Source organism: Corvus brachyrhynchos, unplaced genomic scaffold, assembly GCF_000691975.1.
Source record: "Corvus brachyrhynchos isolate BGI_N302 unplaced genomic scaffold, ASM69197v1 scaffold255, whole genome shotgun sequence".
Taxonomy (NCBI): domain Eukaryota; kingdom Metazoa; phylum Chordata; class Aves; order Passeriformes; family Corvidae; genus Corvus; species Corvus brachyrhynchos.
In genome coordinates, this window is record NW_008238358.1 from 2,575,103 (window position 1) to 2,598,007 (window position 22,905).

The following is a 22,905-nucleotide window of genomic DNA, read 5'->3' on the forward strand; positions in this document are numbered from 1 at the left end:
GATGTCCATATGTATGTATTTTTCAGACATGTAAAACACTGTAAAAATTACATAAAGACTGTACAAAACCATGAGGAATACCAGAAGTAACTGAAGTGATGACTATTGTGCAAAACATCAATTGTATTTTCTCACATTAAAATGAATGGTAAATAAGACATCTCCTTCCCAATTTCCATTAGGTACCTACTATCAAATTTGTGTTTTGCTTTAGGTACATATAATATACTTGTCTTGATTTGTTGAGAATGTATTCCTTGAGTGTATTCATGTGAAGTGTAAGCATTAGGGTACAAGTGCAGTTACAGCAAAGGCACAGCAAATGTACATTAATAAACCTACCGAAGGTGAAGAAGCCTTGTTCTGGATAGAGGACATATCCTTCTACCTCTTTAGGTATATCCAACATTGCTATAACCTCCAGAGTATATAATCTACAGTTTCATTAGTATAAGCTAGAACAGCCTTTAGGCCGCAAGTATCACTTGTTCTTACCCACACCTTGCCCCATTCCTACCCCATTCCCTCAAAACAGTGAAGGAAACTCGTCTTCCTTACCTGCTCAGCTGCCTCAGGATCTATTTGGCTCTGAAACAGGGGCACAGCAAACTGTATTTTTTTGGGGCTGTTGGGCTCCATCGTGGTGCTGAGGTGACTCAGATGGGAGAAGAGCCTGGAGCCTGAGACTGGGTCTGTGCCTCTGTCCCGGCGCCGTCCCTACAGCCAGGCTGAGAGCTCCACAGTAACAGCTGTGACTCCCGACTTAGCACGGGAATCTGCGTGAGCCGAGCAACTCCCTTATTCCACATCCACAGAGATGCCACTGGCTTGGCTATTTTCTTTTTTTTTTTCCCCTCTCCCCTCTCTTCAGCAGCCCTTCAGATCCTCTCAGCAGAAAGCTGAAAGGAACAATAAGCTAATTGTGTACCAGCTCACTTCTACATATGCCAAGCATTCACTCAGAAGCTAATTGAAAATGCAATACTAGCATTGCATGGCCTGGAGCCTTGGGATTTGAAAAAGAGGATCTCTCCACCGTATATTACTAACTGGCTGCTCAGAAGTGCAATGCAAGCTCCCTCTGAGTATTGCTGATGGGCTCTTAATTATTGATGAACACAAATCAGGAAGTTTTCAGATTTTGGGGGTGGAGGTAGCAGGAGGGGTGGATGCAATAATTCGATCGCTCTTACAGTGTGCCAGAAGCACTCTCCTGTTTTCACATATCAATTGCCTTTGCTCTTTCAAATATTTTTTAAAACTTACAGTTTTAGACTCTTCTAAATCTCACAGGAAGATTTTTGGTGATGATGCTACAGAGTTGCCCACAATTTCATAAAGCTCCTCTGGTGGGTTTGCACCTTAGGCCTGGTTTGCAGATTTAGACTGTGATTTCTTTTGGTGGGCTCCATTTCACGTGACTCCAGATACTGAGAACACCCACATTTGAGCCAGCTCTCTGGGCTCCCTCATACTAAGCACACCAGTCTGAGTTAAGTGGGATATAGTGTTTTCTCAAGATTACATTTTCTCTCCATTGACTCTAGAAAAAGGAAAGATGATTCAGACTAGTTAAATCGCTTTTGGATGACTAAAATTCAGAGGTAAAATCCTACTTAAGGCTACAAAATCTGTGCCTCATTCCAAGACCAGGAAAATAATTTGGTCAATCATATCAATAGTACTCTTTTGTGAATATAATTGATTTTCACTTGTCATTTCATGTTAATTCAAAAGAAGTGTGTGAAACAATACCCAGCAACCACTGACTTAACCTACCTCTTTGCAAAACTCAGAGGAATTTGAAAACATTCTTTGTTCAGGCTACTGAGAGCACTAAGGATTTTCACAGTTCACCACAAGCTTATTGAGTCACTGAGTACTTTCCCACCTGTGCCAGACGAGGAGGCAGGGAAGGAGAGAGGATTGTGGATGAGAACAATGCACTGGCCATACACACAGAACAAAGTCAGAGATTAAAAACTTGTTTGGCTTTGATTTTTACAAATTAAAACTGTGACACATTATCAGAACATCAGGCTGTTTCTGAACAGAGACAAGCACACAAGCTGGCTGGTTTATGAAGGACCTGATAAAGCTCAGGAGGTGAGGATACACTAAAAGTTAAGGATCCAGTTGGCCCAATGATCAAAAATAACTCTCGGTAAGGGCCAAAATCCCCCTCCTCATCCAAATCAAAACTGCTGTGAATCACAGTGGTTTCCAGATGACAGCTAGTAGCTGGCAACTTTCCTGTTTGATTTCTTGTGATAGTTTAGGGGGCATTAACTTAGACTTTCGAATAATAGAAATATCTGCTTGGTGGGGGCCTTCTGGAGATACCTGGTCCCACCAGCTGCTCGAAGCAGAGCCTGAGGTCAGGTTATTCTGGGCCCTCTCAGTCTGAGTCCTGAATATTTTCAGTGCTTAAGTGAAATGTTTAGTTTCATTTAGCCCAACAAATGAAAGAGATGCACAGAACGTTGATATTCAGTGTTTCAGATGACCATTTTTAAGCCTTCACTGTTCCTATAAAGACAAAACATAATTTGCTTTACAGACTTCCACAATTAGAGCCAGAGTGCAATTGCAGCAGTTTTGCTGGCACAACTAAGGCTAAGACACTGAAGTGAGAGAGGCACACACTGCTTTTGCTAGGACAATTAGATAGTTGTTTTAGGACAGTCTAATTATCCAATTTTACAAGTCCTTCATGCACAGATGTGTCATTATCTTCAATGACAGCTTCAGGCATACCAGGGGTATATACACACCCACGAGGTTACACGCAGGGGAGGATATACACAGGGATCTAAAATTGTGGCTTTCCTCTTGAATTTTCATAATTGCAAGAAAATAATGGGTTTTTTTCTCAGTCACAGATAATGTGAGAAAAATGTTCTCCAGATGCATTGCTACTATATATATTAATAAATGGTATATTTTAAATATCAGGTTTCTCTAGAAAAAAACTGTTTGCCATAAAATATCTATTCTCGCTATGAACCTTCATGTTTTAAAATGTACAATTCCAATTCTAGTATATGTTACTGATTACAGGAGCTATAATTATCATTGCAAAGGCTTAAAATTTCTTATGTTAATGATAAAGTAATTTGAAAAAACATATTCAGATAGTAAACATTTATTAAAATATTAAGTGCTCAAAGGATTATAGCAGTGTGTTTCACCTCTAGTTTGCTGGGCATTGCTGTCTAATGCAATTGTGTCTCAAATGCATTTTTATCAATGGTATATAAGAAAAAAGCTCAACAATCTTACACAAAACAAACTAAGAAACCACTTTTTGGCAGCTTCCTGAGGGAGACGGACAACAGGACAGAACAAGACAAAAAGACAAATCCTTAATGGTGCTGCTATGCCTGAGAGAAAGGCCCCCAATGATGTGATGTGGAAGTATCTGCCTCCTGCAGCTTTTCTTGCTGTGCCTATTTGGAGCTGGCTGCCCAACAATCTTCACACACACTAATACAATAACAGTATTTTTAAAATAGTACAAGAGGCATATTGTGAGAGCACTCAGATATAGCATTTCAGGATTCCTACCTTGGCTCCCTCTTACTCCAATTTGCAGCATTAGAAGTCTCCAGGCAAAGTGTGCTGGCATTTTCTATGGACTGCATCACAGTCTGGGGAAGAGCTGAAACACATTTAAGTACTGACACATCCTTATAGCTCATCTTCTGTTTTTAGTGTGCTCCCCACAATTTCAGTTTCAGATGCCTTCACAATTCAGCTAAAACTATAATGGAATTAAAAATAATAATAACTGTCCAAGATCCTTCCTTCCTATGTCATTTACTATGTTCTGGTATGAAGCAATGCATTGTAAAACATCCTGCCATAGGGATGAGTGCTTGGAAGCACTCACGGCATAGTTCCTGCTTGAGCCATTTCCCCTGGTGTCTTAGGAAAGGTTTATATCTTGTTTCCAGCCAAAGACAAGGCCGCTGGGATGGCAATTCAAGGGTGTCTGTTCTGCACTCGCTTTGCACAGTTTTTGTTGTGGCTGTGATCTGCCTCAGCTCCTCTGGTGTGGTCAGAGACTACTGCAGCATCACTCTTGGGAGGAGAGGACAGCTGGGGTTCACTGTAAAACAAACCTGCTTGAGGCTTTGGCTCCTAAATTCACCAGTGCAGATGCAGAGAAGCACTGTCACAGTACCCTGATCCAACAGGCTGCCTTTGCAGAGCAAAGCCTCAGCTTGGAAGCGACAATTCTTCCACTCTGTCTCTTGGACACAACTTTAATCCCCATTGTAGCCACTGGTACATGAGTGATTTAATAAAGATATGTTAATCTGTGCTTCCCTTGGGCTCTCCAGCTGATACCTCTCCTCACACCAACATGTCCTCAGCCTATTGCTGGGCAGCCCCAGCAGCATCAGAGGGAGAAACACTGCAGAGCACATTGGCTTTCTGCTACAGCCAAAAGGGCCTCAGGGTGCCCCTTCCTTCCGCCTTTTTCTAACAAACTGACAAACAGCTTCTTCCCTGCCTTTGCCCAGACAGAGGCATCAGCTTCACAGCTCTTGGTGTTGGCCATGAGCAGAAAGAGGAGAATGCATGAACACTGGACATGGTCTTTGCTGTGCACAGCATACCTATTCATGGACAGGTTTTCCTCTTGGGGCTCTGCACTGTGCCTTGCTCATAGGTGCTAAAATCAGATAGAAGCCTTCCAAGAATAAAAAATTACATATTCAAAATGACCCTGAAATCTTCCTTTCAAAACAGCATTGCAAACAGGGTGACTCGCACCGAACTGCTGGAAACACAGGCTGCTATTTATGTATAGAAAATGCAAAGAATTTAAAATCTGCAAGGGTGGGAGAATGCACAGCAGATCTCATCTGTCTCACGAGTACCGAGTGCCACCACAGGCAGGTCAAGAAAAACAGAAAGTCTTTCTGAGCAGTGACAGAGTCAGTGGGACATTCAGTGAGAGCTGTTGGCCTGGTAACAGCCTAACCCAAACTTCCATTGCCAGTTCTCATCCGTAGAATATCAGGTCTGGACTTGTTTATGTACTAACTATATATGTGGATACATAAAGCCTGGATTAGTAAAAAGATACAAATATTTCTATTTATACAAGCTCTTTAGTTAAGATAATCATTCCTCAGCAGTGCAGTTTTGATCAGAATCAGTTTAAAGTTACTTTATCTGAGCACACAAGAACTTACACTGTCTATTCCAGTCGTTCTCTGAAACTCACAGCTCTCCACACTTTGAAGTAATGTACAAACATTTACTGCTAGATCCTATCCACTACCATCAACAGAATACACACATCCAAAACATAGGAAACGAGCTGGATTAATGGAGCCTGACCTGACTAGACAGTCAAAAGATTCTTGTGTAATATGGACAATAGTTCAATAGTGCAGAAACCAAAAATCTGGTACTGGTTTTAGGAGGGGATTTCAGCAGGCAGAGATGCTACAATTTGCTTCGACTAGAATAGAATCTAATACAACTTTCAATAAACTGAACCATGCAGTGTACGTAGGTTTTAGAATAAAATTCTCACCTTATATTATTTCCATATTAAATCTTTAATGCAAATGCTGACTGACTATACCACTGAATTAAACAACTGAAATATAAAATTGAGTTGTTACTGTAAATTTTCTTAAACAAAAGTTAAAATATAGAACACATAGAAGATAAACCAAGGAATGAACTTCCACAGTTTCAGAGTCTAAGTTAGAAAACTCCTGTGCAATTCCCAGGCAGAAAATGAAAAGCCACCAATTAGCTATAAAATCTCAGTATGCCAATTTCAGAACCTGTTCTTAAAATTCTCATTTTAGAATTTGAGGCTCTTCAGGTGTCTCTTCTTTCTTGCCTCCTCCTCCTTCTCTGAGAACATGCTAGACTGAAAGAAGTCACAGCAATCCTCACAGTCCTGCCTGCAGCATCTGCAAGAGAGGGACTGAGCCAGCCGGACACACCTGGAGGCACACCTGGAGGACAGGATCCAGGTTTTGGTGACCTGGACAGGGTGGCTGGTGCACAATTGCTTGCTATTTCCTACATAGGGGTTGGGAGTAGCAGGGATGGGGCTGGTCCAGGGGGAGGGGCAGTCTACCTCAATTTACAGATTGCACAGCAAGTAGAACAGTTACTCACTCATTGAGGCAATTCTGGCTTGTCACCATGCTGCTCTCTCATTGCTACCATTTCATTATGTAACTGTTGTCCAGGATTTCTCCTTTTACCCTGACCAAACAAGAAAAATATATTTCTGCATGTATTCACCATCATTCAGCAAGCATCTATGCAGAATGACAAAATATACAAGCTATAAGGAATTCTCAAGTGATTTTCCTTTTTTGTAATTGTCTTGCCTTCTATTGTTAGAACTCTTTTAACAATAGTGTGCATTTTTATTCTATGGCAAGAATACAAAAGACTGCCATCACATCTAAAATCACATATGAAAAATCAAATTTGCTTTATGTCAAGTTAATGAGTTTCTTGTTTTTCCTGAAAATCAAATCATGCATCATCTTTACATTATCACATTAACTCAGAAGAAAGTGTTGCATTGGACTGAAGCCAGCTAACCAGCAATAATTCTATTTTATGACATCATCCAAGTTTCGGAGTTTTAGCTTTGTTCCCTGTGGAAAAAAATCCTCCAAAAGAAAACTTTTCCCATAATTCAGGTTTTGTTTTACACTGCTTGCCATGACGTTTTTTGTTTTACACTGCTAGTCATGAATTACTTCAGTTTCCAAACTGGGCTCTTGTTCCCTCTCCCTAATCAGTATCTTCTTGTGGCCAATTTCATTGAAAGAGATCTATCTGTGGTATAACAGAATACAAATGTTCTGACCCACGCTGTATTTCCAGTGTAAGCTATTTGCCCAGCAGCACACAAAACTGAAAGGCAGTATAAACGCTGCCCCTCCACACTCAGCAGAGCAGTACTCAGTGCCTGCACTGCATCAGCAAGGCTCCATGTTGTCACTTTAAGGGACACAGCAATCGCAGCAAAGCAGCGCTGAGGAAAGGCTCAGCAGCAAGCATCTTGGGCGTCACTTGCCCTCTAAAGGCAGACCACCAAGGGCTTGCACACCACAATTCTAGAAAAAGCAGGAGATACAAGGCAGCTTTCTCTATGGAGGTCATGGTCAGCAAAAGAACCTGAAAGAGCTTCAAAAGCATATCAGTTCTTTTGGCAGTGGCAGGTCCACTTTGAGTTCTGTCTCCAAACAGCATTGCAGAAACTACCAGCAGCAGGAGCCTCTTCTCCTTCTGGCAGCTGGCACCGGGGCCATCCTCAGTCCTTTCCAGCTCTCAGACATGGTGCTGTGGGCGAGCTGCAGCTGTGCCTCACAGGCACCACAAGCACTAACCCAAATGATGTGGGGTTGCTCCCACCTTTCCAGCTATTGCCTCCAGCTGCTGAATGCTGACATATCTCCACATTTCAGCAGAGGTAACTTTTGGAGATTTTCATTATAACAGAGGGGGCTAGAAAAATACTTACTCACCCTAGGAAAAACCAATCAAAACTCTCCACTACAAGGCCCACAAACCTCTGATTTGAGCTGTGCCAAAGACATGTATTGCTCTGCAGTGGGCTAAAGACCATTCTGTCTTAATACTAAAGGGGAGGTTGCTGTAACGTACCCAGCAAGCTCTCAGGGTTTCAAAAACACAGCCCTTGACTTTATGAGAATCACAGACTCATAGAATCCACCAACTTGATGTTGCACCATTCAACACCACTCTGTGGGCCCAGCCATCCAGACAGTTTTTAACCCAGCAAAGAGTGCACCTGTCCAAGTTGTGGCTGCCAGCTTCTTCAGGAGAACGCCATGGGAAACAGTATCAAAGACTAGCTACATCCACAGTCTTTCCCTCATCCATCTAGGTGGGCCACCTGGTCATAAAAAGATCACAATGGCTAAGCAGGACCTACCTTTCCTAAATCCATGCTGGCTGGGCTTGATCCTTTGGTTGTCCTCTATGTGTCATGAGATTGAACTCAAGATAATCTGATCCACAACTTTCTCTGGCACCAAGGGCAGGCTGGCAGGCCTGTAGTTCCCAGGATTCTCCTTCCAACACTTCTTGTAGGTGGGTGTCACACTGGTCAGTCTCCAGCTGGGACTTTTCTGGTTAACCAGGACCGATAACAAATGATGGAGTGTGGCTTGGCAAGCTCTTCCACCTGCTCCCTCAATACCCTCAAGTAAATCCCATCTGGCCCCACACACTTGTGTGTGTTTAAATGGCACAACAAGTCACTAAATACTTCCTCCCGGATTGCATGGGGCCTATTCTGCTCCCTGTCCCTGTCTACCAGCTCAGGGGGCTGATTGCCCAGAGGATAACTGGTCTGTCTGTTAAAGGCTGAGGGAAAGAAGGCATTAAATACCTCAGCCTTTTCTTCATCCTTGGTGACAACATTACCCGCCCTGTCCAATAAATGATGGAGCTTTTTCTCATTCTGCCTCTTGTTGTTAATGTATTTATAAAAACAATTTTTATTGCCTTTCACAGCAGTGGCCAGATTGAGTTCTGGCTGAGCTTTTTTGCCTAATAATTTTTTTCTATATGACCTAATGACATCCTTGTGCTCTTCCTGAGTTGCCTGCTCCTTCTTCCAGTCTCTCTTTCTTCCTGACTTCCAGTGAAAGCTCCCTGCTCAGCCAGGCCAGTCTTTTTCCAGCACATGGGGATGGCCTGCTCCTGCACCTTTAAGACTTCCTTCTTAAAGTACGTCTAACCCTGCTGGACCCCTCAGTTATTAACTACTGTTTCCCAAGGGCCTCTCTTAACCAGCGTCCTGAACTATCATTTCATGGTTCTGTGGTTGAAAGCTGTCTTGAGTACAGTATGTCCCCCCAGCCCTTCTTTGTTTGTAAACAGATCTAGTGGGGCACCACCCTGATAGGCTTAATTAGCAGTTGTGTCAGGAAGTTCTCTTCCACACACTCCAGGAACCTCCTAGACTGCCTCTTCTCCTCTGTGTGGAGTTTCCAGCAGACATCTGGCAAGTTAAAACCTCCCACAAGAACATGGGCCAACGATTGTGGAACAGCAGCCAGGCGCTTATCGAATAGTTCATGCTGCCTCATCCTGGTTGGGTGGTCTGTAACAGACTCCCACCAGGATTTTTGCCTTGCTGGCTTTCCCCCCTGGTTCTCACCCACAGGTACTCAACCATATCATCACTATCCTTGGCTCTGCACAGGATAAACACTCCCTAATGTACCTATCCACCCTGCTGCTCCTGCTTCCTCGCCTGTCCCTTCTGGAAGAGATCGTAACCATCACTGCAGCACTCCAGTCACAGCACATTTCTGTGAGGGAGACTGTCATGGCTTTCCTGCAGCACAATGACTTCCAGCTCCTCCTCTTGGTCACTGACACTGCGTGCATTGGTGTAGAAGCACATCAGCTGGGCTATCGATTCCACTCCCAGCACTGGCACGCTGCCTCTAGGCCCATCTCTAGTGAGCCCGGTCTTATCTCCCTCCCTCTTCCAAGCTAGTTTAAAGCCCTCTCAAATCAACACTACCAACCCATGGGCTAGAATCCTTTGCCCCCTTTTGGCCAGGTGAACCCCACCTGTCTCCAGCAAGCCTGGTGCCATATCAACCAACCCACAATTGAAAAAGCCAAAATTCCACCAACGGTACAAGTCTTTAAGCCATGTTGATCAGGTGGGTTCTCCTGTTACTTCTACAGCCAACTGGCAATGACAAAGGTCACTATCATAGCAAACCTTAGAAAAACATCCAAAATCTCTCTGGCAACACTGTCTGGCTTTATTCACTGCAAATTTGATTTACCAATATTTATCAGCCACTAATAAAGCTGTCTTAATCTGCATATAATTCTTATCAAATTCCAGGCTGGCAGAAAAAAAGACAGCACTAATTTGCAAGGAAAGTAGCAGTTTGAGTCATTAAACAAAAGAAAAACTGTCCATGCTCAGAAAACCATTAGGATAAGTCACCCAGGTTAGGTGTGTGTCCGATAATAATGATGGCTGTTCCTAAGGCACAAACAGAATAGGCAATAGAAGTTGATACCAGCTCAGCTTAACCTGTATGACAGATCCACTAAAATTTTTTTAAGCAGTTCATAGATATTCCTATATCTACACATATGTCACTCAGAAAATATTAGCAGGAAGTGTCTTTAAGAATGGCAAAGATCTGTTATCCAGATTATGGAAAAACAGGTGCTTTTATATCCATTAATTTTAGCACAGTTTTTAGAAATGTCATTTTGAAATGTCTTTATTTTAAATTATTGCCAAACCTCAGAAATCTGCCTTCCATCAGTTGGATGAAAATTTGGCAGTATTTTTCATTTCTCGGGATATATTAAACACTAGGATTTGCACTGCTGAGATCAAATGTTCTTACAAGCTACACGATAAAATACCCCAGATACTCTGGTATGTTACCAACAAGTGACTTTTCTTGGTGGAGCAGCAGGAAGTCAGGCTGCTGTCTCCATGGAAGATGCTGCTGGCAGCTCCTGCTCGACTGCCACCAGCTCCTCAAGTGCTTTCCTCCATCACTCCCTGAGAGCTGCAGCTGTCACCTTTCTTGAAAAGCCGCTTTGAGCAGCTCAAAGGCACAGGAGCTACATTAGCAGTCAACCGTGTTAATGGATCTGTCTGGGGGACAAGGGGAACAGGTTGAGTAGGTTTTGGGTTTGTGCATTTGCAAAGGAAGGTTGCAGGCATGTGAGTCTGGCTGGCTGATCTCCTGTGGTGTTCTGGAATGGAGCTGCGTGCTGATGCAAACTGCAAAGCAAGGCAGAAATCTACTGCAACTTACCACTCGTACGGATTGCCACGTCAGTGCTGCCAGAGCTTGTATTTCAGCTTTTCAACATGCAGAATAAGGTTTTCAAGAGCCTCTACTTACAGGGACAAACACTGAGGAGAGGTCAAGACCAACCAACCTCTTGGACCAGCAACAGAAGCCAACAACTTTAAGAGAGTGGTTTGAAGTGATAACATTGTTCTCACATTTCAGGGTGCCCTGAACATCTGAAAGCTTTTTGGAAACCCAAGTCCTGAGGTTTCCCGCTGTTCCCCCTTCTGTGTACTGTTTGATCAAATCTATCTTACTTATTTTGCTTAAGAGTAAACCATGCACAATACAAAACACTGACACAGTTTATAGGCAAAATAAATATTTTATTGGTTTAATATACACTTTTTAAAAGAAATCAGCCCTTGTGTGTCTTCCTAACACAATTTAAAATTCTATAAACTTTTTCATATGATATTGTGATATTTGAAATTATTTTTGATTTAAGACCTTGACACAGTGTAAAGAGTTTTAGTAGATGGAAATGGCAAAGGAGTAAAGAGAGTTCAAGCACAGCCAAAAGGGATATTATATATCCACTAAATGTCTATTTGACCACATAAAAACTCCAATGACTTCCAATTTGCTCCATTGGAACAATCGGATATTCACCAGGCTGACTGAAAATACACTCAGTGAGGGATGGAGAAGGAAAAGAGATTTTCTCCCTTTTCCCCATAATATAAGCAAGGTCATTCATGCATTCCAAGTTGCAAATCCTAATTGCTTTCAGAAGATAGTATTTTTATTGCATTTTGGTTAATATGAAGCAGAAGAGAACTTCCCTTGGTATGACTACAAGTAGCCAACACCAAAAAAAAACCACCCCAGTGCTTAAATAAGGCACTTTCCTATAGAGGGATGAGCAAACAGTAAGGAAGCAAATAAAATTAGTTAAAAGTTGTCTTCTACACAAAGATAAGGCTTTCAGTGTCAGAACTTTAAGTAGTTTTAAGAGTAACCTCATGTCATTCTACCACTCTGCTAATAGTAACCGCCCCAAGAATTAACAGCAATTTTTACAACAGGATTGTTTCCTTCTTTTGAAGTGGCACTAAGTAACAGCAGTGGAAACCATTATTGGTTATTTCAAGCTCTTAAAGTGGATCAGTTATTGCACAACAAATACCTCATAGAGGTCAGTGTTTTGGGAGGGGTTGTTGAGGGTTTTTTTTTTCTATTTTTTAAAAAAAGAGCTAGGTTGAATGTATACGTGTTACTTATAAATTGGTTACGTCTGGAAATCTTCAAGTTTCATGATGCATCTTTAGACAAAGAAATTAGCTACATAAAAATTTACAACAGGGACATACAAATAAATACAAAACCTTTCAGAGTGACACAATTTTGATGATGCTTTAAGGAAAGTAATGTTAAAGTGTCTGAGTCCTTACAAGCGAACTCAAGGAAAGGTCCACATCGGAGAACCAACCGCCGAACACAGTAGCCCATCTCAGCAGCTTTAACACCTCCTGGAGCAAAACCAACTTGACACTTTCACCAGTGGGTGCTGCCCAAAGCAGAATCCCACAGCACTTCTGACTACATCCAACCTTACAGAAAAAAAAGGAAGATGAAGACCTAATTTAGATTTTGGAAGTCTGTTTGTTAAGTATGTATTTTGATATTATTCATATCTAAGGCAAGCAAACTACAGAAATCCTCTTGCATGATGCATTCACATAAAAAGTCATCACAGAGCACACTGAAACTAAAAATCAAGGGCCACTCTATGAAACCTGACAGTAGAATGGGCCAAACTACAAACCAGCTGATTTTCCAAATCTATCCAGGATTATCAGTATTCTCTGTATTTAATGAACTTCAATTTTGATTGCTTATATTTCATGATGAAAGTGAAAACAAAGCAAGGTTTAAGTTAGCAATGATGTTCTATACAATTAAAATAGAAATAAAATCTGGTTCTTGCAGATCCCCAAAGATTACCTGTAGTACCAGTTTCATGGCTGTGTATCTTGTTTTGCAGTTGCAGCTCTGCTTTGGGGTGATACAGCTGCTAATAATCCACTTACTATTTCTCGTCTTATTTCACCAACAATAGATTCCTTGATCTGAAAGGGATCAGCCAAAGTTTTAAGGTCAGTAAGTTACATAACCAATGGATAAAACTAAATGATATTGCAGATAAGTCTGACACTACCAACATATGAAAACATGCACCACCAAAAAGTCAACTTTCAAAACTGTGAATGGAAAAAGATTAGAAGAATGGAAAAATAACTGTAAGTAATTTTGAAGTTCTTGCAAATTGTACAAATGGAAACCAAACTAGTTCTATTTTTCCAGATGGTAAATATATTCATGGTTTACACTTAGGATATCTGGTTTTATGCTAAGAAAAAAATATGTTTCAACTATGCAAAGTTCTGAAAAAACCATTTCAGGATATATACATCAAAAGCATCCCAAATGCACTACTTTTGGACAAGTTTTTATAAAAAAGGAAGGCAGGACTGATCTCCTTCACAAATGGGTTACACAGTAGAACGGGTCGAAGTCCATGAACATGAGCTGTTGTTTTCATAGAATTCAAAAGGAGTCAGCAGTTGCTCACATCATCAATGGGTCACTGGCATGTGATCTACACCAGCAAAGGCCATTTTTCACAGGATTGTGACAAAGCATTTACCCATTAAGTTTTATATAAAACACACCTAGGAGTTTCTAGTAGCAGGCATGTGAGTGTGGCTGAGGCTACAACGAAAGAAGAGCAGAGCACTGATGGCTACAGTAAGGGAAACAAAGGAGAAAAAGAGGCAAAACAGTTCTACAAGAGCGTATTATGCTGGAAAGGAGCAGGGCCTGACAACGAAAAACAATATGGGCTTCTTGCAAGTACAAGAAATCTTTGGCACCAACTTATTTTTTTGGATGGTCTTCAGGAGGGACAAGTCACATGTGGTTCCAAGGACAGAGGACAACAACTGTGAGAGGGCGCAGGGGGGTAAGAGCCAGAGGCTGGTCCAGGGTCACACACAGAAGCACTCAGCAGCCCAGTTAAGCAACACATTTTTCTTTTTCATATAAGTCTCCCCTTTTCCTGGTGCGTCAAAAGGATTAAGCAACAACGTCAGAAGGGTGGCAGCAGCATTAGCAACAGGTTATTTATCGCTTGTTCTCTTTGGCAGGCAATTCAATCCCTAAGCCATTAGTGGCAAAGTTCCTCGTTTCATTACTACTTTGCATCAAGCAGAAATTCAGAGACTATAATATTATTGGGAAACAAGTTTCCAGTTGGGTTGTTTGCTGATTAACAGACAAAAGAAAAGCCATTGTGTAATAGGCCACAGCTGAAAGTCCAGAGGATGTCTATGCTAATGCACACACTGATGTACAGAACTTTAGAACCACTGCCAGATTAGTAAGGGCTTTGGGATTTAGAAATGTAGGCATAGAACCTGCACACAGCACCCCAACTGTCCAGCAGGCCTAGGAGAGCCCCCAGTGCTCTCGCCACCTTTCTTCATTATCCCATGGGGTGGGTGTGCAAGCATGCTAAAAAAGAGTAATTCTGTACCCTTCTTTCAACAGATGGACAAAAATAAATGCCACTTTCCAAAAAAAGCTGATAAAAGCTTCCCAAATTAGCAAGTAAATGGTCTAGTATGACAGACAGTCTTGTAACAAAGCAGAGACTGGAAGCAAAGCAGCTCCTGTTCTATTCTCAGCTCTTCCAACAACTTCTGTCTTGACCTTGATTATTTGAGCCCTCTGCTTCTCACCTTCCTGTCTGGATGACAACAAGGCCACCTTCCACTGCCTCTTTTCACAGCCTCTGCTTCCTCCCCCCTCCAGACTCAGCAAGGTCACTCCTGTGTGGCAAGCACAGCACTGACTCCTGCAGTGATTCAGTACCACGCGTGTGAGGGGACCAGTGGCCAATATTTGCCTTTTTCATTATAAATTATTTAGGGCAAAGTGCACCTTCTATTTGCTCTGCAGAGGGCACAGCCTGCTGCCAAGGCTTCCTCTGTTCAAAAGACAGAAAAGCAGTCAATGAATGCTCCATCAATTATTTTTAGCAAGTGAATGAAAAATTGATCATTTGAAAAACGGGAGAAAGCACTCATTTATGGTACATTTACTACATTGATACAACACCAAGACTCAATATTGCACTGAAAACACAGTATCATATTAATAGATTTACAACAGTAAACCAATAATCCTTTTCCCTATAAAAGAATTACTATTGCTGCAATATTATGTCGCTGCTAAATAAAGAACTGATTGAGTGAAGTGTACCACTGCGGTAAATCTGGAGCTTAGTGTTCTTCACCTACTAATGAAAAAGGGGAATGAGGCTTTTCACAGTGCTTATATTTCTGATCTTGAAGTATACCTTTTCTATAATTAAAAGAATTATTTCTTACTCTATTTTCTTCCTGTGCCACTTCTTCACGGCAGCAGCTGGTGAGTTTTTATGCTCAAGACAGTAAAACGAGGAACCCAACACCTGCACACATGAACAACCTACAGACATTTTGAGGGATGTTGAGCTAACATGGATTTGAATGGAAAATGGAAAGGGGAAGATTCTCTGCCAGACCATCTCTGTCCCATAAAGACTCATTACAGCCTCTTAAAGCAGATGTTGACAGGAAAATCATACATTTCCTTAAAGTTTAATTTCATTAAATGTCATTTATAATGAAGAACTGCTAGCAAAATCAAAACTTCCATTGCCCTTAGGCAGAAAGATCTTTAAACTATCACATCTTTTAAACTGGAGAAGGGCAGAGTGAGAGGGCCTGGTGGCATTCCGTGACTTACACAAGTCAAGCAGTAAGTACTTCATGTGATAATCCTGTGGAGGTCAGGCTGTATTTCATCAAGAGAGCTACTGTTTGGTATTTTAACACTTCATGCTGTTGAATGTTTTCCCGTGGGAGTTAGTCCATTAATGCTAGAAGTTAACACCATGGGGTTTTTTCATGGAGCAAATAGTTACAGATCGAAGTTCACACGCATTACAGCCCACCCAGGCATATCACACCCACTGCCTGGCTTTTCTCTCCCCAACACAAGGTCACGCAGCTACAGAGAATGGGAGGAATAAGCAAGGGTTTAATATTTCTGAGTGCACACACCAAGAATGCATCCTACCAGATTTCTTTCTTTTGACAATGGAACTGGAATTCCTCTGCTAACAACAGGGCCATTTAAGCAAGGCATATTTCAATTTATGTTCTGTTCTAGCTCTTATGAAATAATAAAGATTTTCCTGATAAGTGTTTAAAAGCATGTTCTGGCTCTGCAAAATCTACCAGGTGCTTTGAGCCAATGCATCTCCACTCTGACCTGCAGAACTCCTCATGCTGAGAACCTTGAGTTGATCTGGAACCCACTGCCAGTGAAGTTAAACTGAGGGACAATCTCTCTGTGTGCTCAAATATTCAGAGTGAGTCAAGCTCAGTTGTTTGCTGACTACTCATCTTTGAATAGTAGCCTCTCAGTTCAGTGTGGATTCTTTCAGCATTACAATGTCCTCAGTGCCACACAACCCAAATAACAATCTCTGTGCAAAGAGTACATATCTTTATTTGCTATCAATTAATGAAACTAAAGATGAACTTTCACAGAGGCTAACCTCAGAAAAAATATTGACGGAAGTAATTCTGTCCTTTGACTCCAGATTTTTTTTGTCTCTGCTGCTTTTGCAGTACATTTGAATTACAGTTCTCCTTTCTATCTCGGTTTCTCCTTCAGCAACCGTCCACCATGACACCGCTGCCTTAACACATGGATTTTTACAGACAGCCTGGATACAAATGCCACATCCTGGCTTCACTGCAGAATCAGCACCACAGTGATAATATCTCATGTGCAAGTCTTCTGATGAGTGGCATGCATCTCATCCATTTCAAAGACAAAGCTAAGGTAAAGCTGGTTCCAATTATCCACAGCCTCAACACAGGCAGACCTGGAAGGTACCATTACAGCCTGACCTGTTGTACGTTTCTAAGCATGACATCTTACCTCGTCTTTAGTGGTCTATGGCAGAGCATACGAAAACTTCAAGGGACAGGCTAAAGACTAAGGTTCCAATGACCCTCAGCTAAAGGCTAAGTGGTCCCTCTCTGTGGAAGAGGAGGGAATAAAATCCACAAGTTCTCAACTCCCATTTCTGTATTCAGAGCAGAGTTTGCTCCACTTTTTCACAGGCACTTCTTTTCAGAACAAGTAGTTTCTTTGGCTTCCTTTCCCCATTTACATAACTTGCCAGTGAGCTTTGCTGTCATGCCACTAACAAAACACGTAGCTTTAGTCCTGTTTCTTAACCTGGCCCACAGGAAAAAAAACCAAGCACTCCTCACTTTCATTGACTGCCAATAAAACTAGCCCAATAGGATTGGTCCAAGACCACTCTTAAACTCTGAAATAACTTCCTACCTGCCTTCAGCTTGTTTCACTTACATTCCTATAGTCCTTAGTGGTTGGCCTAGAGGGACTGGGAAAGTGTGCTTAACATTTACTACAGTGTTGTTTCAGAAACATTATTTCACCCCTCAAATTAACTCCAGTTTGGCATTTTAGCAAGCAAACATGACAGAAATTCTCACTTGGGATCTGGAATACTGCTGCTTAACCAAGCAGTAGAGATGGCAAGTTCTTTCCCAGCCATACTTAGCTATTAATTTACATGCTAACCACTATCACTGGGAAAACATCTCCTGCTTTGCACATAAATACAGCTGTGGCTTCAACACCTATGGACATGTTCTCAGCCTTCAGACACAGCACAGCAACAGAATGGTGCCTTGGCTGGAGAGGGAAGAGAAAACCTTGGAGGACAGGAGTTACAGCCAGCCTTGTCTTTAGGTTTCAGTAAACTCAGCTCAAACATCCCAAATGTCAGCCCCTCCGTCCTCACCTCCCGTATAACTTGTTGCAGCTCCTCCTGCTCCACTGCTTTGTGGATTTCATCAGCTGAAGGCATGAGAGGGACTTTTTCAAGTTTGTGCTCCACCTCTGGCTTGGAGTCTGCAAGCTCCTCAGAGCTTTCCACCTGCTGTCCAGCTCTTACTGGTGGAGTTGGTGTTAAGGCAACAGAGGCTCTGTACAACTTCTTGCTTTGACTCTTAGCTTTTCTACCTGTGTGACCAGAGCACACTGAAGAGGAATCCGAGTTTCCATGGGAGAATACGGACTCTGTACCCTCTGCTGGGAGAGTTTCCAGTCCAAGCTCTCCCAGTCCTAAACCCAGTTCAGACTTCAGAAATGACTGCTCTCGAATAAGCTCAGAGACCTAAGGATTCAGAAAAGAAACAGTCCCAAATAAGCATACAAAAAAGTCACATACAGACACAACTATGTTTTCTTGCTATTTATTTAATCACTTTAATTCCCTCCATGTAACAAATACAGCTATAAAACAAATATATACTTTGCCTTTATGACCGCAACAAAGAGGATCATAAAAAGGAATGTGCCTTTTTGAAAGCCAACATAAATAAAAATTGTGGCACTTCCCCAAGCCACCAACTTTTGCAATATGGATACATCTTGCCAGAGCCATTGACAGAGACACACGTAAGGGCTTGATGTTTGTTTGTTTGTTCTTTCCTTTCTGCAGTTTTTGAACTACTTGTTTTCAGTAGCAGAAAATGCACAGAAATATAAGAAATAATTTTCCCTAGAAAATTCATGAGGTAGTATCACCATTTGTATCAACTAAATGAAAAAAACCTCACTTTTATATATTCCTCTTAAAAGCTAACAAGACTCTACAGTTATTTACACCTATAGTTAAATTTGCTTAAGGAAAATTGCAGCTGTTTTCAACAAAGCCCTTTAAAGGAGTAAAGTATTCCTAAAATTATGTGTCAAATTAATCTCCTGGAATCTTTTTTTAAAGTAAAGCCTTCCTGGTTTTTTTCATCAGTAAAACAGAGTACACAACAATTACTTACTGGTTCAATGACGTTTAATGGAGAAGGACATGACAGATTATCAGCACTCCTGCTTCCATACATACCCTGAAAAATTAAGTCAAGTTAATACACTTAGGACTTTTTTAGAGCTCTCAGAAGCTAGTATATAAATATGCTGTATCTCAGACAACTTTCTGTTAAACCAGAAAGTTGGAAACAGGAAGTGGAGCTGGTTGGAGAAAGTTTATTTCAGTCATTTTTAAAGCTGGCCCTCTTCTATAAAAGGATTTACAAATAAAAAGATATTTATGTGGTTCAAAGAACTCAAGTTTGGCTTGAGATCACAGTAACACCATATTTTCCTGTTCTCGGGTTTCAATTTTTTTCCCATGACAAAATACTGAAGAGGAAGATGTGGCTTGTGCTGCTTCTACAGAAGAGGACTGGCTAAGAAAGAGAAATGAAACCCAGGAAGAACATATGATACTTTTCATCTGTTCTTCTTTTGTTTGGCTGATGACAGAACTGCAGCAGAAAAAAGAGGAACAGTCTTCCACTGAGTGAAAAATAAGAGAAAGTATATTGCCATGCCACCAATAAACACAGACAAATGCCTTTTATCCCCCTTCTCATGCTTTTGGGGAGTATTTGTGGGAGCAGAGCTTCTCCCACTGTTTGTCAGGGAGCCATGTGTTCATCTGAAGGAGCTACAAAAGGCAATGGAGATAAAAACTGATGACAATGGGATTTTCTGATTTTGGGTTTTGGTTTTTTGTTTGTTTTGGTTGGTTTTTTTTTTTTTTTTGCCATGGATTGGCAGAGCTAGAGAGAAAGTACACTCCATTTCTTGGGAGAGAAACACTGTGAATTTCTCATCTCTCTGTCCCCATTCCCCAAGAAAATTAGTGTGGAAAAACTCCAAAAAGCCCATCATCACCCTCCAAGGATTTTAGACATGAGCACTAGCTACCAAGACTGTGAGATCTCAGGGTAATGAAGAGGAAAAAGAAGAAAGCACTGACAGAAGAGGTCTATCTTTTTCAGCCCAAGAACCCCAGAAGGTATGTATTAGTATGTATTAACACCAAAAAAGTCACACACCTTTTCCCCAAGATGAAATACTGACAGAAAATGAGAAAATATGACCCCTGATAATACACATGGCATCATTAGATTCCCAAGATTCCATCCCACTCTAAGAGTTTTAACAGTTATAAGTTATTATTTGTCCCTGCTCATTGCAGGAGTGTTGGACTAGATGATCTTTAAAGGTCCCTTCCAACCCAAACTATTCTATGATTCTGCGACGAACATTGAGAAAACACACAGTGCTGTTGCAAAACTAATACTTACTATGTGTGTCTGAGGTCTGTAAGGTGAAGACATGTGCAGACTTCTGAGCTGGTCCTCCAAGGCAAGCAGACGTTCTTCCAACTGCATCTCCAACTCCTGTAGCTCCATGCGGACAGACTTCCTCAGGCTCTGCAGCTGATCAGCTTCGTATCTACAGCAAGGCCACCACATGAAGAACAAAAGCATTCACTGCACTCAGCTGCAAAGAGGTGACTGAGCAGGACAGTGCCACAGGGAAAGGACTTCATACAAGGGAATTCAAAGTGGAACACAGATAATTCACAGAAAAATTAGCTGAATGCCTATATGGAACCGAAGTCTTTTTCCATTTATAGAAGATATATGTTACTCCATAGAAAAAACAAAACAACATAGTGTATCACAGAATATTCTCCAAAAATTTTAGCTTTAAATGCAGAAGAAATCAGTATTTCTACATATATCTAATCAAATGCAATTTCAAACTGATAAAAACAAGCACCATGGAGTAACGCAGTAATCACATGTTACCTCTCCTGTGTGGTTATAGAATCCCCAGCACTCACAGCTACATTTTGGCCAGGAACACAGTCTAAGGCAGCCAATTGATTTCAAACATTTTTACTTTTAAAGTGATAGGCCAAGAGCTGATTCAACTGAACTAAATATATATTCAGTTTAAAAAATGTTCCAGATCTGCTGCTACTGCAACTCCTGGTGAGCACAAACACACAGAGTCAGAATACGAATGCCATCTGAAGCCTGCTGAGTAGCCACTGAAAGTTGGAAAAGCATCTGAATGCTACTGTGTTCATTCTTTATTTGCATCTACAAAGATGGGAGTGATCTAAAATGAAAATCTTTACAACTTTTTCCCCTGCAATATCCTCTGTTCAGGTATCCTATGATAAAAGCCCTTAAAAACTGCAGCTGCAGAATCACTTCAGAGAAAGGATGCAGAAAAAAAAATTAATTAGTGAGAAATAGGGATTGAAGCAACAAAGAATAAAAAACTCTAGAATGAAGATGTATAAAGAAAAGAGTAAATAAGATTTTGGCAAAAACTCAGCTCCAACCCTGTTCAAATTCAAACTAATAGACTTCTTGCTGATTTCAAGGGCAGCAATGCATTTTCTCATATGCCAGAGTATTTTATCTTTTTTTTTTTAAAAAAAAACCCCATCATTTTACCTTTCCTCCTCTGTCATGTGCTGATAAACTGTGGTCTGTTGACGCAACATAGTCAATTCCAAATCCATCATTTGGGTTCTGAATAAATTTAGATTTCTCCTCACCACTTGTAGCTCCTGGAAAGTATTCTGGGGAAATAAAAACATAATAATGAATTACATGGGAAACAAAGGAAGTTTGGATCCTGTAACCACATTTGCCCAGATGTGCCCTTTGAGTTAATAGCACCTCAGCAACTTCAGCATATGATGGAAGCTGCATTTTGTGCATTCACAGTGACTCAAGAAAACAGCATTTTCAGCTGTATCATACAAGCAAACACATGAAAGGGTTTCTATGTATTTAGATTAATTCCTTTTTAACGTTATTTGCAGGCAGCTCTCTCTTGAGAGCAAAGACAAGGAACTGCCCAAAGTTAGCACAATCTGTGACACATTTAGGAGGTTCTTTTGTGTTTTATTTTGACTCAGTACCACTGCATAAACAGGGTCACTTACTTCATAGAGAGGTAGAATGGATGATCTCTGAGTAGTGTAACCAGTGGCAGCAGAAAGATCCTGACCCCTCATCACTGGGTACTAAGGGGAAGAAACAAACAATTTGAAATGGGAAAGTCATCCTCTCGAATGCAGACACTCCAAAAGCAGCCACTGTTAAAACACAACCTTTCTGGCATTGAGATTTCTGCAATCCATGGAAATACTGTGTTACAAAAAGACAACCTCACAAAATGGCAGCACCATTTCTTTACTGACACACGCGCGCCAAAGCTCAGCAACGCAAGTGTGCTGCCTGTGAAAAGCCACATTAATCCTGTCTGACAGAGTGAGTAGAAATAAAAACTAAGTGGTCTAAATTGTCAACTTAGTAGTCTCAATTGTCTCCACTAAGGATAAAAAGAACAACTCCAAAACCAGAACTGAGCAAATTAAACTGTGTTCCATTTTGAAATCATGATTATAGTCAAATTTGTCATGGAATTTTCTTTAGTTCTTAGTTTGGGGAATTTTTGTTCATTTTGGTTTTTAATCTCACTACATTGCCTACATCCAAAGACCCCAGCTTGCTAATGAACTCTCATGAAAACAAGATTGTTGAAGAATATCTATTTGCATGTTGCAACAACATACGGAGCAAACAGATAAAATCCAGGGGTTTGTTACATGTACAGACACAGCACAGCAAAGAACAGTGGAAACAGCAAGAGTGTTTACCTTCTCAAACGCAAAAACCACAGCTTGTCCAATATAATTTTGAAAGAATTCAAAGGACTATTGATACGCCGTGGAAAATTTGAAGCATATTCATTCATATAGAAAAGTTTTGCTCAAACATGATCATAGCAAGAGGATGCGTTTATTTTTCCTCTGCCAGCTTTCTCTGTTCCCTGTTTTATCAGCAATTTACCTACTCCTTCTTAAATCCTTCTTAAAATCAGAATCATATATTTAATAGCTCGACTTTTTCTTTAGTCATTGAGTATGCTATGTGCCAAACTTTATCTCTACTGTAGGAAAAAGCAGGGAATACATTTTCATACCAACCTCTGCCATGACAATGACCAGGCCCCAAAATGAAACTAGTTCAGACAAAATATGCTGGAAGAAGAA

General features: G+C 41.0%; 2 protein-coding genes across 2 annotated transcripts in view; both read right to left on the bottom strand.

Moving 5' to 3' along the window:
• Positions 1–781, bottom strand: part of PPP1R1C (protein phosphatase 1 regulatory inhibitor subunit 1C) — a 49,767-nt gene extending 48,986 nt beyond the window's left edge. The window contains exon 1 of the mRNA XM_008634834.2: positions 559–781. Coding sequence (XP_008633056.1) covers positions 559–639 — 81 coding nt within the window. The 5' untranslated portion in view covers positions 640–781. The remainder of the gene's footprint in view (positions 1–558) is intronic.
• Positions 782–11,182: 10,401 nt separating this feature from the next.
• The window catches only part of SSFA2 (sperm specific antigen 2), a 34,555-nt gene continuing 22,832 nt past the window's right edge, over positions 11,183–22,905 (bottom strand). The window contains exons 10-16 of the mRNA XM_008634835.2: positions 21,793–21,873; positions 21,296–21,423; positions 20,126–20,276; positions 18,812–18,877; positions 17,773–18,147; positions 12,825–12,949; positions 11,183–12,430 (exon numbers count right to left, since the gene is read on the bottom strand). Coding sequence (XP_008633057.1) covers positions 12,839–12,949; positions 17,773–18,147; positions 18,812–18,877; positions 20,126–20,276; positions 21,296–21,423; positions 21,793–21,873 — 912 coding nt within the window. The 3' untranslated portion in view covers positions 11,183–12,430; positions 12,825–12,838. The remainder of the gene's footprint in view (positions 12,431–12,824; positions 12,950–17,772; positions 18,148–18,811; positions 18,878–20,125; positions 20,277–21,295; positions 21,424–21,792; positions 21,874–22,905) is intronic.